Source organism: Erythrolamprus reginae, chromosome 9 (genome assembly GCF_031021105.1).
Source record: "Erythrolamprus reginae isolate rEryReg1 chromosome 9, rEryReg1.hap1, whole genome shotgun sequence".
NCBI lineage: Eukaryota > Metazoa > Chordata > Lepidosauria > Squamata > Dipsadidae > Erythrolamprus > Erythrolamprus reginae.
The window spans coordinates 50,554,132-50,568,355 of NC_091958.1; the positions used below are offsets into that span (position 1 = coordinate 50,554,132).

The following is a 14,224-nucleotide window of genomic DNA, read 5'->3' on the forward strand; positions in this document are numbered from 1 at the left end:
AGATAAATGAATAGATTAGATAGATAGATAGATAGATAGAGAGAGAGAGAGAGAGAGAGAGAGAGAGAGAGAGAGAGAGAGAGAGAGAGAGAATAAATATTATGGGCACGTCTAGGAAGACCCACTGTTGCCATATGGTGTACATTTAAACGGCGGGGCATACAAATCTAATAAATAATAATGATAATGATAATAATAATGTTAAAAAGATGTACAGTGTTCCCTCGATTTCCGCGGGGGATGCGTTCTGAGACCGCCCGCGAAAGTCGAATTTCCGTAAAGTAGAGATGCGGAAGTAAATACACAATTTTTGGCTATGGACAGTATCACAAGCCATCCCTTAACACTTTAAACCCCTAAATTACCATTTCCCATTCCCTTAAAAACCATTTACTCACCATTATTACTGGTACTCACCATTGAATAATGATCCTGATATTTATAAACATAATTATTCATTAACAATAATTATTTTTTTTGTTATTTATTTGCAAAAATTATTAATTTGGTGATGACGTATGATGTCATCGGATGGAAAAAAAGTGGTATAGGAAAAAAGCCGTGAAGTATTTTTTAATTTATATTTTTTGAAAAACCGTGGTATAGGCTATTCGCGAAGTTTGAACCCGCGAAAATCGAGGGAACACTGTATTAAAATACGAAGGGGAAAAAAGTCTTCTGACCCTGAACTTTTCTTACCTCCCTAGTCGGATATGTACAGTTTGGGCGTCATCCTGTTTGAACTCTTCCAGCCGTTTGGAACCCAAATGGAGCGGACCAAAGTTCTGATGGGCTTAAGACGGGGCATCCTCCCGCTCATTTTTTGTGGGAAGTGGCCAATCCAGGCCAGATACGTGAAGCTGCTGACCAGCGACGCATCCTCGCGCAGACCGACAGCCCTTCAGCTGCTGGAAAGTGAACTCTTCCACAATTCAGCAAACGTAAGCCTCGGCAAGACCCGATCCCGGTTATCCGAATCCTCAAACATATTTGTCAGAAAAGTATCATAAACATTGGAGGGTTTTAAGAAAAGTTTGGACAACTGTTTGCATGGAATGGTTTAGTTTTCTGCCTGGATTAGACGACCTCCAAACTTCCTCTGTGATTCTGTTAAAGCGGAATAATTTGATTGTAAGATAAATCAGCCCCTCATTATAATTTAATTCTAAATTATTATTCAATTACATGGATAATTTATGGTAATTAGTCCAGATTACAATTAGCTTATAATTGTCATAATTTATGACAATGAACCAGATAAATAGTCCCTAATTTTGAATATTGTTTGAAATGATATTCAAAATTAGGGGCTATTTTATCTGGTTCATATCATTCTTTGAAAATTAGGGGCTATTTTATCTGGTTCATTATGGTTAACAACCACAATAAAGGGGAAAAAATATATAATTTAAATAAAATAAAGATGGCTATTCTTAATTTTTAAAAAAGGAAGTGACTATTCCTCTCTTACCAGGTGGTTCACTTTCTGTGCTTGCATTACTCTATAGGGGACAGCGGCAATAATTGTCTGCTTTCTTTTGTGTAGGTCATTTGTGCTCTCCAGCAGAAAGTGATGAAGCAAGAAGAAGAAATCAAAGTTCTTAAAGAAAAAATTAATCTACTGTTACAAGAGAGGGACGAGAGAGACAGAATTAAGCCGCTCGGCTCTCCCGTTTAAGCGAACCAAAAATATTTTGTCATTGTGTTATTTTTAAAATGTCTTATTTTTTTATATAAAATATTGCAGGCTCGTAAGGGGCATAGTTCTCATTTGATCGGAGTAGAAATCACAAATCAGCACTCCTGAAATCCTTTATAATTTCCAGTTACAGCAGGTAGCAAGATCAGACAATCCTGGTTAACTACAAAGAAGCTATTGTATTTTTTGGATATACAGTGATCCCTCGATTAGCACGGTCTCGATTAGCGTGAAACGCTGCAACGCGGTTTTTCAAAAAATATTAATTAAAAAATAAGTCCGCGCTAGTTCTCTCTCTCTTTCTCTCCCTGTTGCCGGCGTGGTATATGAGAGAGAAAGAGAGAGGCAGAGGTCGGGCGCATTACCGGGAGGTGGAGGCGGCATGGGGACGCTGGGTGCCGGGGACACCGAGGAGGGGGTGGACGTGGCCTCTCAGCTGCAGAGCCGAACAAGGGCGGAGGCAACGGCGGAGTCCGGCACTGGGGCCATGCGGTGCCGCTCATCCAGGGGGGCGTGGACTGGCAAGTCGCCCTCCTTTCTCTTTCTTTCTCTCTCTTATACCACACCGGTAACAGGGAGAGAAAGAGAGAGAGCGGAGGGCACCTTGCCGGTCCACGCCCCCCTAGATGAGCGGCTCCGCATGGCCCCAGCGCCGCCCAGGCAAAGGGGAAACCCCAAGATCGCTTGCCGCTTGCCGTATTGCAGCGAAGGAGGCGAAGCAAGGCTCCAAGCTGCAATACGGCAAGCGGCAAGCGATCTTGGGGTTTCCCCTTTGCCTGGGCGGCGGGAAGACCAAGGGAAGGTTCCTTCAGCCGCCCAACACCTGATCCGCTCCGCAGCGCGGCAGCAGCGAGGAGCCGAAGATGGAGTTGCCTGGGCAACGGGGAAACCCCATCTTCGGCTCCTCGCTGCTTCCGCGCTGCGGAGCAGATCAGCTGTTGGGCGGCTGAAGGAACCTTCCCTTGGTCTTCCCCGCCGCCCACACGCAAACTCCACCATCTGCGCATGTGCGGCCATGAAAAAAATGGCGCACATGCGCAGATGGTGGTTTTTACTTCCACACCACTATAACGCGGAAATCGATTAGCGCGGGAGGTCTTGGAACGTAACCCCCGCGCTAATCGAGAGATCACTGTAAATATAAGAAGCTTTGGACTATAAGAAACATAGAAACATAGAAGTCTGACGGTAGGAAAAGACCTCATGGTCCATCTAGTCTGCCCTTATACTATTTTCTGTATTTTATCTTACAATGGATATATGTTTATTCCAGGCATGTTTAAATTCAGTTACTGTGGATTTATCTACCACGTCTGCTGGAAGTTTGTTCCAAGGATCTACTACTCTTTCAGTAAAATAATATTTTCTCATGTTGCTTTTGATCTTTCCCCCAACTAACTTCAGATTGTGTCCCCTTGTTCTTGTGTTCACTTTCCTATTAAAAACACTTCCCTCCTGGACCTTATTTAACCCTTTAACATATTTAAATGTTTCCATCATGTCCCCCCTTTTCCTTCTGTCCTCCAGACTATACAGATTGAGTTCATGAAGTCTTTCCTGATACGTTTTATGCTTAAGACCTTCCACCATTCTTGTAGCCCGTCTTTGGACTTGTTCAATTTTGTCAATATCTTTTTGTAGGTGAGGTCTCCAGAACTGAACACAGTATTCCAAATGTGGTCTCACCAGCACTCTATATAGCGGGATCATAATCTCCCTCTTCCTGCTTGTTATACCTCTAGCTATGCAGCCAAGCATCCTACTTGTTTTCCCTACTGCCCAACCACACTGCTCACCCATTTTGAGACTGTCAGAAATCACGACCCCTAAATCCTTCTCTTCTGAAGTATTTGCTAACACAGAACTGCCAATACAATACTCAGATTGAGGATTCCTTTTCCCCAAGTGCATTATCTTTTTTGGGGCGGAAAACAAGATGCACTCTAATGCACAGACATGGGAAATAATATGAAGTTTTACCTTTGGAACTTTTGAAGTTTTACCTTTGGAACTGTTTTAAGTTGTAATCAGAATCAGTAAGTTATTCAGTATGCAATCACTTAGATGTAAAGCTTCCTCCCCCCCTCTTTTTATTTTCCTTCAGGTAACATTTGGGTTGTTCTTTATCAAGTAGACTGGGTAAAATTGAAGCCTTATTTGAAAAGAAACCATCACAAAAACAACGTATAGGATAGGAAAAATCGTGCTCTTTCTAATGAAATAAAAGTGAAGATGATTGAAGGTAAGAAAACAGGGAGCGCTAGATAAAAACTTGCTCTTGCTAACAAAGATGATTGAAGGTGAGGAAACAGAGCTCTCTGTTTTCTCCCCTTCAATCATCTTCATTTTTATTTCATTAGAAAGAGCACTTTCCCCCCCTATCATATATGTTGTTTTTGTGATGGTTTCTTTTCAAATAAGGCTGCAAAAACCAGTCAAGTGGACACCTGGTCCACTTGACAAAGAATGACCCATTCTAATTAAGTTAGTGCCATGATGGCAGACCTATGGCCCGCATGCCAGGGGTGGCACATACAGTGGTACCTCTACTTACGAACTTATTTCGTTCCATGACCAGGTCAAAGGGTGGGCGCTGGCAGGTGGGCGGGGCTACATTCGGTGTACAGTGTTCCCTCGCCAACTTTGCGGTTCACCTTTCAGATTTGGTGCATCGCGGGGGTTTTATTGTGGGAGAAACTGGGCGGGCACATGAGAATGAAGCAAAGGGGCGTGGCTCTGAGGAGGAGGAGGGAAGAGCAGGTGCATGGAGCCAGCGGTGAGGTTCCACTGCAGGTGAGTGGCTGGGCGGGGTGGGGAGAGGTCTTGGCTGCCCGGGGATTGGGAGGCTGTGGCAGAGCCAAGGGGGTAGCGGAAGGCTCACCACGCGGTTAGTGGCAGAGAGGCGCCTTCTCTCTTGCCCAACTCTTTGGGGGAAACGCAAACGGTAGGAGCCAAAGCCCGGCCCACCTGAGACTTTTGGAGGAAGCAAGCAAGTAGCGAATTAATCCTATTTAGCGGATTTTCATTTATCGCGGTTGGTCCTGGAACATAATACTGTACTCGCAATAAACAAGGGATCACTGTATAACAGTGATTTTCAACCTTTTTTGAGCTGCGGCACATTTTTTACATATACAAAATAATGGGGCACCTTGAGCGGGGGGGAATGGGAGGGCTAAAAAAAGTTTGGACAAAAACAATTCTCTCTCTCTTCCTCCCTTTTGCTCTATTTCTCTCCCTTTTTCTCTCCCTTCCTCTCTCTCTCCGTCCCTCTTTCTCTCTCTTCCTTCCTTCCTCTTTTTTGCTTTCTATCTCTCCCTCCTTCCCTGCCTCTTTCTCTCTCTCTCTCTTTCTCTCTCTCTCTCTTTCTTTCTCTCTCTCTTTCTTTCTCTCTTGCTTTCTTTCTCTGGTTGAAAAACACTGCTGTATAAGATGTACCCAAATTTTCAGCCTCTTTTTTGGGGTGGGTGGGATGTCTTATACTCCCAAAAATTGTGTCTGTTAACTCTTGGATGGGGTCAGTTAGGAGAAAACAATTACAGAAGGAAAACCTTGTTAACAAGCGGATGTGAAACAACCCCCCCCCCCCCCCATTTTCTTGCTGAAGAAATACCATTTTGAACAGGGTAATTCTGAATAACTTTATTGGCATTAAAACTTTGGTTATTTCTCAAATCCGATTTATCCAAACAACATCCCAGATTTCATAATAACCAGGGAGGTCAAAACGGTCGAACCTGCTTGTCTGTCCACAGGAAAGAAAAGCTACTTCAGTAGCTTGAGAGCGGCGTTAAAAGGTGCCAGATTCTCACAAGACCGGAGCCATTTCTGCACGTTGGCCGGGACGGCCTCCGCGCCCCCCGTCTGCTGAAGGGCGCACCAGGTCACCACATCCGCCACCGTCAATTCGTTGCCCACCAACCAGGAGGTCTTGCCCAGGGTGGCGTTCATGCCCCGCAGAACTGCGGCCTTTTCTTTATTGCTCCCGCCTTGGAGTTGGAAGAGGGCGGTGTCGACCCAGCTGTCTATCAACGTGGCCGCGACGGTGCTGGGCTTTGCGCCCAGCAAGGAGAATAAGAACCTTGCAACGTTCCCTTCGCCTTCGATGGGGCACATGGTTTGAATGCTGAACTTCATCTGGGGTTTTGGCACTGGAAAGAGAATCGAATCCCAATGTAGCATTAGACACCGATGGCACTGGTAGGGACAGTATTTATTTATTCATTCATTCATTCATTCATTTATTGGATTTGTATGCCGCCCCTCTCCCTAGACTCGGGGTGGCTAACAACAGTAATAAAAACAGCATATAAAAATCCAATATTAAAACAGTTAAAACCCTTATTGTAAAACCAAACATACATACAGACATACCATGCATAAAATTGTAAGGGCCTAGGGGGAAAGAGTATTTCACTTCCTCCATGCCTGGCGGCAGAGGTGGGTTTTAAGAAGCTTACGAAAGGCAAGGAGGGTGGGGGCAATTCTAATCTCTGGGGGGAGTTGGTTCCAGAGGGCCGAGGCCGCCACAGAGAAGGCCCTTCCCCTGGGTCCCGCCAAGTGACATTGTTTAGTTGACGGGACCCGGAGAAGGCCCACTCTGTGGGACCTAACTGGTCGCTGGGATTCATGCAGCAGAAGGTATGTACAGATAGTCCCCGACTTACAACCACTGGGGGGGCCCAGATTTCTGTGGCTGAGCAAGACAGTGGTTCAGGGAATTTTGCCCCATTTTGTGACCTTCCTTGGGAGAGTCACATTATTAAATTAGTAACACGGCTGTTAACCGAGTCTGACACCTCCCTGACTTGTCAGAAGATCCTAAAAGGTGATCACAGGATCCCAAGAGTCTATAGCCGGTGACCAAATCTTGATCATGTGACCGTGGGGATGCTCCAGTGGTTAGAAGTGTGAAGAATGGTCACAAGTCACTTTTTTCAGAGCCCTTGTCACTTCGAAGGGTCACTAAACAAGTCAAAGACCGCCTGTATTCACCATTCCTTCTCAATGCATTTATGATAACTCATGTAGTTGGAAAAGAGACTTTTCTGGCTGCCAGATTGATTTTTCAGGAGGAGAGGAAAGGAAAGGAAAGGAAGAAGAGAGGAAAGGAAGAAGAGGCGAGGAAAGGAGAAGAAAGGAAAGGAGGGGAGGAGAGGAGAGGAGAAGAAAGAGGGAAGGAGGAGAGGAAAGAAAAAGAAGAGGAGAGGAAAGGAAGAAGGCGAGGAAAGGAGAAGAGAGAAAAGGAGGAGAGGAAAGAAAAAGAAGAGGAGAGGAAAGGAGGGGAGGAGAGGATTTTGTGGCAAATAAGAAATACCCTCAAATGAACAGCAAGCAACCAATCTATAAGTACCTCCCCCTTTTCCATTTTGCATCAGATTTGTTCAATATATAGCCACAGAACTCCAAGCAGGGTGCATCCAATAAAGGCCCATTCTTTTATTAATTTCATAAAACAAAAATGGTGTGGGGTAACTCATGTAAGCACCTATTACGAAGCACACATGGACTTACCATCTTTCCAAATTAAAGTAACTCCCAACTGGTATTCGTGGCGTGATTGTTTCTTCGTCGGTTCACCAAAGCATTTGAGCAGCTTTTCTGGCACGTTTTTCACAGATGAGTGTGTGTGAACAGTTGAAAGGATCTTGTACTTCTCACACAGCATAGTGTGGAGTATTAACAAAGACAGTGGAGGGAAGGAGGGGTTCGCATTGATCACGATGTCCTTCAGAGCACCATAATCCTGCTTTAAAGCAAACATGACTTCAGTGAGCTGTTCAGGAGATTTCCACTTTTCAAAAGCTTTTACACCTATCATACTTAATATTCAATACTATATCTTTCCATAGATTAATTGCACTGCAATTCTACACTGCCTGTTCCATCTTCCACACACTGTTGAAACTAGCTGTGGGGTAAAAATGGGATAAGTGACAAGTGGCTTTCATAGATGACAAAAGATGAACCAGACATTACATGTCAGAGAGCTTAAAAATGCTACACTTCTTAAGAACATTACAAGAATATAGTGCGTACATAGAAAAAAACATGGATCTCTGTCCTAAACAAATAAGGTAGTGGATTGGATCTGGATTTAGTCAGACGTTGATTGTACATTATCCACCATTACATTTGAACACCTATAAAAACATGCAGTAGTTAGAATATGAAATAACTAGCACTATTTTTCAAAATATTCCAAATTCTAAATCATGCCTTTGTTTATCAGTACCTATTAGCCACTGGCAATTACTACTGATAGAAACTAAATATACTGCTCAAAAAAATAAATAAAGAGAACAATTAAACAACACAATATAACTCCAAGTAAATCAAAGTTCTGTGAAATCAAACTGTCCACTTAGGAAGCAACGCTGATTGACAATCAATTTCATTTTGTTGTCAGCACGTTCAACTTTGTAGAAAACAAAAGATTCAATGAGAATATTTCATTCATTCAGATCTAGGATGTGGTATTTGAGTGACCCCTTTGCTTTTTTGAGCAGTGTATTTAGGGGGCAATATTCTGCAGAGGTTGGAATCTGTTCCAACTCATATTCCAAGCCATGGGAAACAGGAGATGAGACTCAAATGCAGCTCCCAAATAAAGTAGGAGCTAGTTATTTTTACTTGGCTAGCTATTAATATACAAAGTGGTATTTATCGCTAACAAAAGTTTCATTTAAATAGCTGGGCTGGCTGAAGTAACTATTTGTAAACTATCAAAAGCAAACAGATCCCTCCCTCAATATACAATTAATTCTGAACAATTAAGTCCTTCTATTTCCTTAAAGCAGTGTTTCCCAACCTTGGCAACTTGAAGATATCTGGACTTCAACTTCCAGAAGTCCCCAGCCAGCATTCGCTGGCTGGGGAATTCTGGGAATTGAAGTCCAAATACAGTATATTCAAGTTGCCAAGGTTGGGAAACACTGCCTTAAAGGCCTGAAATTTAAACCTAGCATCATTGTTGGCTTAGGATAAAGTTATATTACTCTTTGGCTTTTCCAATTATTATTATTTATTATTATTATTTATTGGATTTGTATGCCGCCCCTCTCCGCATACTCGGGGCGGCTAACAACAGTGGTAAAACAACATGAACAATGCAATTAATAAAAACAACTAAAAAAACCCTTATTATAAAAAACCAAACATACACACAAACATACCATACATAACTTGTAGTAGCCTAGGGGAAAGGATAACTTAACTCCCCCATGCCTGGCGACAAAGGTGGGTCTTAAGTAATTTGCGAAAGACAAGGAGGGTGGGGGCCATTCTAATCTCTGTGGGGAGTTGGTTCCAGAGGGCCGGGGCCGCCACAGAGAAGGCTTTTCCCCTGGGGCCCGCCAAACGACATTGTTTGGTCGACGGGACCCGGAGAAGGCCAACTCTGTGGGACCTTATCGGCCGCTGGGATTCGTGCGGTAGAAGGCGGTTCCGGATGTATTCTGGCCCAATGCCATGTAGGGCTTTAAAGGTCAATACCAACACTTTGAATTGTTACTGGAAACCGATCGGCAGCCAGTGCAGGCCGCGGAGTGTTACAGAAACGTGGGCGAATCTAGGAAGCCCCACGATGGCTCTCGCGGCTGCGTTCTGCACGATCTGAAGTTTCCGAACACTTTTCGAAGGAAGCCCCATGTAGAGAGCGTTGCAGTAATCGAACCTCGAGGTGATGAGGGCATGAGTGACTGTGAGCAATGACTCCCTGTCCAAATAGGGCCGCAACTGGTGCACCAGGCCACAACCGAAAGATGATGTTCCAATGTCAGCTGTGAGTCGAGGAGGACGCCCAAGTTGCGGACCCTCTCTGAGGGGGTCAATAGTTCCTCCCCCAGGGTAATGGACAGACAGATGGAATTGTCCTTGGGAGGCAAGACCCACAGCCACTCCGTCTTGCAATACAACTTACTTTGTAGAATTATTATTATTATTAATTCGACTTCTATGCCGCCCAATCCTGAAGGACTCAGGGCGGCTTACTACAATATAAAATACAAGACAATAAAAAGAAGTCAAATATAAAACTGTTATAAAACCATTAATTAAAAACCCTAATAAACATAATAAGCTAACCCATCATGCATACTAAACATTCATACCATTTGGCCATGGTTGTTGTTGGTTCATGGCCCCCAGGCCTGTTGGCAAAGCCAGGTCTTCGTGGCCTTATGGAAAGCCAATAGGGTGGGAGCAGTACGGACATCAGAGGGGAGTTGATTCCATAGAACCGAGGGACACCCATGACAGCTCGCGCAGCTGCATTCTGGACAATTTGGAGTCTCCAAACCCTCTTCAAGGGTAGCCCCATGTAGAGCGCATTGCAACAATCAATACAGGAGGTGATGAGGGCCTGAGTGACTGTGCGTAGAGCCTCGTGGTCCAGGTAGGGCCACAACTGGTCCAGGTAGGGCAGGAAAAATATTTACTGACCCCTCACATCCTGGACACAAATTGTTTCAACTTCTACCCTCAAAACGTCGCTACAGAGCACTGCACACGAAGACAACTAGACACAAGAACAGTTTTTTTCCGAATGCCATCACTCTACTAAACAAATAATTCCCTCAACACTGTCAGACTTTCTACTAAATCTGCACTTCTATTCTACTAGTTTTTCTCATCGTTCCTATCACCCATTTCCTCCCATGTTGACTGAATGACTGTAACTTGTTGCTTATATCCTAAGATTTTTATTAATATTGCTTCTTCATTGCTTATTTGACCCCTATGACAATCATTAAGTGTTGTACCACATGATTCTTGACAAATGTATATTTTATTTTATGTATGCTGAGAGCATCTGCACCAAGACAAATTCCTTGTGTGTCCAATCACACTTGGCCAATAAAATTCTATTCTATTCTATTCTAACTGGTAAACCAGACAAACCTGGACAAAGGTCCCCCTGGCCACAGCCGAAAGGTGATGGTCAAAACTCAGCGGTCAATCCAGGAGGACACCCAAGTTGCGGACCCACCCAGAATCACCATCACTAAATATGTCCTAAAGTTGTATTTTCAAAAGGCAACTGTGTTGTGGTTAGCTGTGGCCCAGCTCCTGCCCCAAGGACTGTGAATGTGGGGGAGACATCCACATGCTGCAGGCCTGTTTTGCCCCCGGTGGAATCTGCTGATGAAGGCTCCTCTGACCAAGAAGACATGAGTGACAGGGAGGAGGAGAGTGTGGCAGACAGCTCAGGAGATCAATTATCTAGCTCCTCCTTGGATTCGGAACAAGAGTTAATGATACAGCCACGCATGCGGAGAGCGATGCATAGGCAACAACAACTGAGAGATTATTATCAAAGAAAATGAGGCCACCTGTGGTTGGGTGGGGCTGTGGTCATTAGTGAGGCTGCTATAAAGAGCAGCCTGTGGGTTTGGCCATTGTGGAGGATTATCTGATCGTTGTGTTTCTTGACTGCTTTACTGACTTTGACCTTTTGTGTGCTGATTTCCCCCCGCTTTGAAACTAAACCAAAGCAAAGTGTGTTTCACTTTGTGAAAGAAGGACTGTGAATTGCCTCACAGCTGCAAGCGAAGTATCACAGAACTGATAAGAGACTTGTACAAATTACCAGTTTGCTTGGACACGAGTGCTCTTGGCTATACCAAAAGAGGGCTTGGTTTAAGTGAATTTTCATTATAAAGAACATTGTTTTGAATTTTCAAACGTGTGTGTGTGTGTCTGAAATTGTATCTGTGCATTTTTGGGAGGAGTCTACCAGAGAGCTCGACAGAACAAACTGGACTTTATTTTTCTTTGAAGACGTTTCACTTTTCATTCAAGATGCTTCTGCTGTTCTTCAGTCAGAATTGTAGAAGCCTCTTGGATGAGAAACAAAATGTCTTCAAGGGAAAAACCAAGTCCAGTTGCCTTTTGTAAAAGCCCCTTTGGCACAACCATGATCCCGATGACTGAGAATCTCCAAAGACATCACTGACTGGTACTTTTAGCCAGACCGCAACTTATTTGTTGCAACAAAAAAGCACACAGACTTTGGTGGAACCATTCCGTAGTCAGAATGCAAACATTTCAGAATCCAACTTGCCTTCCCAAGTAGACTATCGAGTTCCGCAGAGCTTACAGTTAGAGAAACATGGTCCTCTGTTTGAATTATGTTGGTGGCATCAAAGTCCGCGTCTGGTGTCTGGATCAATTTCGAGATGCCATCCACAGCGGCTTTCAATTCATACAAATGCTTCAAGATCTTTTCCAGGCGGAATTCGAGCGCCTGGTGTGCCGGGTCAACTTCATCCTGAATGAAAATGAAGGTAGCATTCACTTCCTTGTTTTGTATTGTGTCAGGAAAAAAAAACCCCAGGTATTCTGGCTACCCTCTTTTTATATGCAATTTCTATTTTTTATATAAAATATACATCCCAGCGGCCGACAAGGTCCCACAGAGTTGGCCTTCTTCGGGTCCCGTCGACCAAACAATGTTGTTTGGCGGGCCCCAGGGGAAGAGCCTTCTCTGTGGCGGCCCCAGCCCTCTGGAATCAACTCCCCCTGGAGATAAGAACGGCTCCCACCCTCCTTGTCTTTCGCAAGTTACTCAAGACCCACCTATATCGCCAGGCATGGGGGAATTAAGACATCTCCCCCAGGCTTTCTTATATTTTATGTTTGGTATGTATGTGTTGTATGGTTTTTAAATTGTTGGGGTTTTTTAATGTAATTTTATTATTAGATTTGTTCCATTGTTATACTGTTTTTATTGTTGTTGTGAGCCGACCCGAGTCTTCGGAGAGGGGCGGCATACAAATCTAATAAATTGAATTGAATTCAATACAGTGGTACCTCTACCTAAGAACGCATCTACTTACAAACTTTTCTAGAAAAGAACCAGGTATTCAAGATTTTTTTGGCTCTTCTCAAGAACCATTTTCTATTTAAGAACCTGAGCCTGGAAAAATTTCCCAGGAAATGTGAGAGCGGCACGAAGGCCTGGCCAGTTTCCTGCCATTCCCCCTTTAATCCCGTCCATCTCGGGCTTTCTGGGCTGCCAGAGGAGCCTTTCGGTGGCGCTCCCACTCTCGCCCACTGGGTTTCTCTCTCTGGCGCTGTGTATGGGAGACTCGCGCCAGGTGTATAGGAGAGGCGTGCTCCTCCTCGCCGCCTCAGTGTCCCTCTTTTTCTCCCCAAAGTCTTAAAGTTTTTTGATTCCCCTCACCTCAACTCTTCCTGTCTTCCTCCTCCTCCTCCCACCCAAATTCTGAGCTTTTCTTTCTTTCCTAATGGGTTTGCACGCATTATTTGCTTTTACATTGATTCCAATGGGAAAAATTGCTTCTATTTAAGAACATTTCTATTTAAGAACCTAGTCACAGAACCAATTACGTTCGTAGGTAGAGGTACCCCTGTACTTATATTAGATACAGTATATGTTTCTAGATCGCCCATCTCCTTCAAGGAGGGGCTGTAGGCATTAATGTTCTTTGGGTTTCAATAAAAGAAAGTGGAAATGAGAAAGTGAAAGTGAAAAGAAGGCAACCTGTTCTGGATGGAAGCGCTCAAAAGGGGGGGGGGTGAGGGAGTCCCTTCTCCTACCCCAGACATTGTGGGGTCCCAATGGGTCTGTGAGGAAGACCGCCTCTCCAAAGCTCTCAAAACTACAAGTCCCAGCATCCTGGGCTGAAAATCCAGGGAGAAAACCGCAGGTGGGGAGAATGGGGACTGCTCTCCCAATAGGGAGTGGATGAGCCAGGGTGGAGAACGGGAGACGGGGATGATGGGGATTGTAATCCAAGGGGGAGTGGCTTGGGGTATACGGGGGCTGTGGAGGATGGGGATTGTAGTCTTGGGACAGGGAGAAAACCACGGGTGGAGAGAATGGGGACTGTAATCCTAACAGGGAGTGGATGGGGCAGGGAGGAAAACTGGACGGGCGGGGAGGATGGGCATTGTAATCTAAAGGGGCGTGGTTTGGGGAAAAGGAGGGCCGGGGAGGATGGGAACCCCCGTCCGAGGCCGGAACCCTTCCCAAGGCGGCCTTGAGGCCATGGAGCCGCGGCCCGCCCGTCACAACCCCACCCGCAGCCCAAGCGAGACGCCTGAGGGGCCAAAGCGGCTCCTACCTGCTGAGGCGGCGGTGGCGGGGAGGCAAGGCCGGAGGCTCCGTCGGCCTCGGGCGGACGGTGGGCACAGCGCACGCGGTACATGCAGGCGGGGAGGTGCTCGGCCAGAACCGCCGGCCCGGAGCCGTCGTTAACGGGCCTCACCTTGTACATCGGCATTGCCGCTGCCGCCGTTTCTCCTCACGCCACGGCAGACTGACTGACACGCCGGCGCCGCCGCGCCCGCCTCCCATTTGAGGAGCCTCTCATAACGCCCCGCCCGCTGCGCCTCCCCATTGGCCGCCTTGCTGCGACCGCCAAAGCTATTGGCCGAAGGAGGCGGGGCTTCCCGTCAGGCCGCGTGCGGTCTTTTTTCCTCCCATCTGATGCAAGTGAAAGGCGGGGGGGGGGTGTTGTAAAAGGCAGGTGAAGCGGCCGTGACTTAGACTTCGGGTTC

At 45.5% G+C, this 14,224-nt stretch overlaps 2 protein-coding genes across 6 annotated transcripts in view; one reads left to right on the forward strand and one right to left on the reverse strand.

Moving 5' to 3' along the window:
• The window catches only part of EIF2AK1 (eukaryotic translation initiation factor 2 alpha kinase 1), a 32,713-nt gene extending 30,958 nt beyond the window's left edge, over window positions 1-1,755 (forward strand). For both annotated transcript variants that reach the window (XM_070761210.1, XM_070761212.1), the window contains exons 14-15: window positions 708-941; window positions 1,547-1,755. In XM_070761210.1, coding sequence (XP_070617311.1) covers window positions 708-941; window positions 1,547-1,678 — 366 coding nt within the window. In that variant the 3' untranslated portion in view covers window positions 1,679-1,755. The remainder of the gene's footprint in view (window positions 1-707; window positions 942-1,546) is intronic.
• Window positions 1,756-5,326: 3,571 nt separating this feature from the next.
• AIMP2 (aminoacyl tRNA synthetase complex interacting multifunctional protein 2) lies at window positions 5,327-14,037 on the reverse strand. Of its 4 annotated transcripts, none has more exons than XM_070761216.1 (4): window positions 13,933-14,037; window positions 11,763-11,969; window positions 7,214-7,445; window positions 5,327-5,850 (listed from the first exon to the last, which is right to left on the reverse strand). In XM_070761216.1, exons 1-4 carry the CDS (start codon window positions 13,945-13,947, stop codon window positions 5,465-5,467), a joined length of 840 nt encoding a protein of 279 aa, XP_070617317.1. In that variant the 5' UTR covers window positions 13,948-14,037; the 3' UTR covers window positions 5,327-5,464. The 4 variants fall into 4 exon arrangements, with proteins under 4 accessions (XP_070617317.1, XP_070617316.1, XP_070617315.1 ...); XM_070761215.1 differs by having other exon boundaries at window positions 7,214-7,448; XM_070761214.1 differs by having other exon boundaries at window positions 13,789-14,017.
• Window positions 14,038-14,224: the final 187 nt, after the last annotated feature.

Excerpts from the sequence above, each read along its gene's own strand:
- AIMP2 (XM_070761213.1), bottom strand. The coding sequence starts at position 13,947 with ATGCCGATGTACAAGGTGAGGCCCGTTAACGACGGCTCCGGGCCGGCG. Across the intron at positions 11,970-13,788 it reads CGCCACCGCCGCCTCAGCAG|GATGAAGTTGACCCGGCACA; the intron begins GTAGGAGCCGCT and ends ATTTTCATTCAG. Across the intron at positions 7,449-11,762 it reads TCGATAGTCTACTTGGGAAG|CAGGATTATGGTGCTCTGAA; the intron begins GCAAGTTGGATT and ends TTTGCTTTAAAG.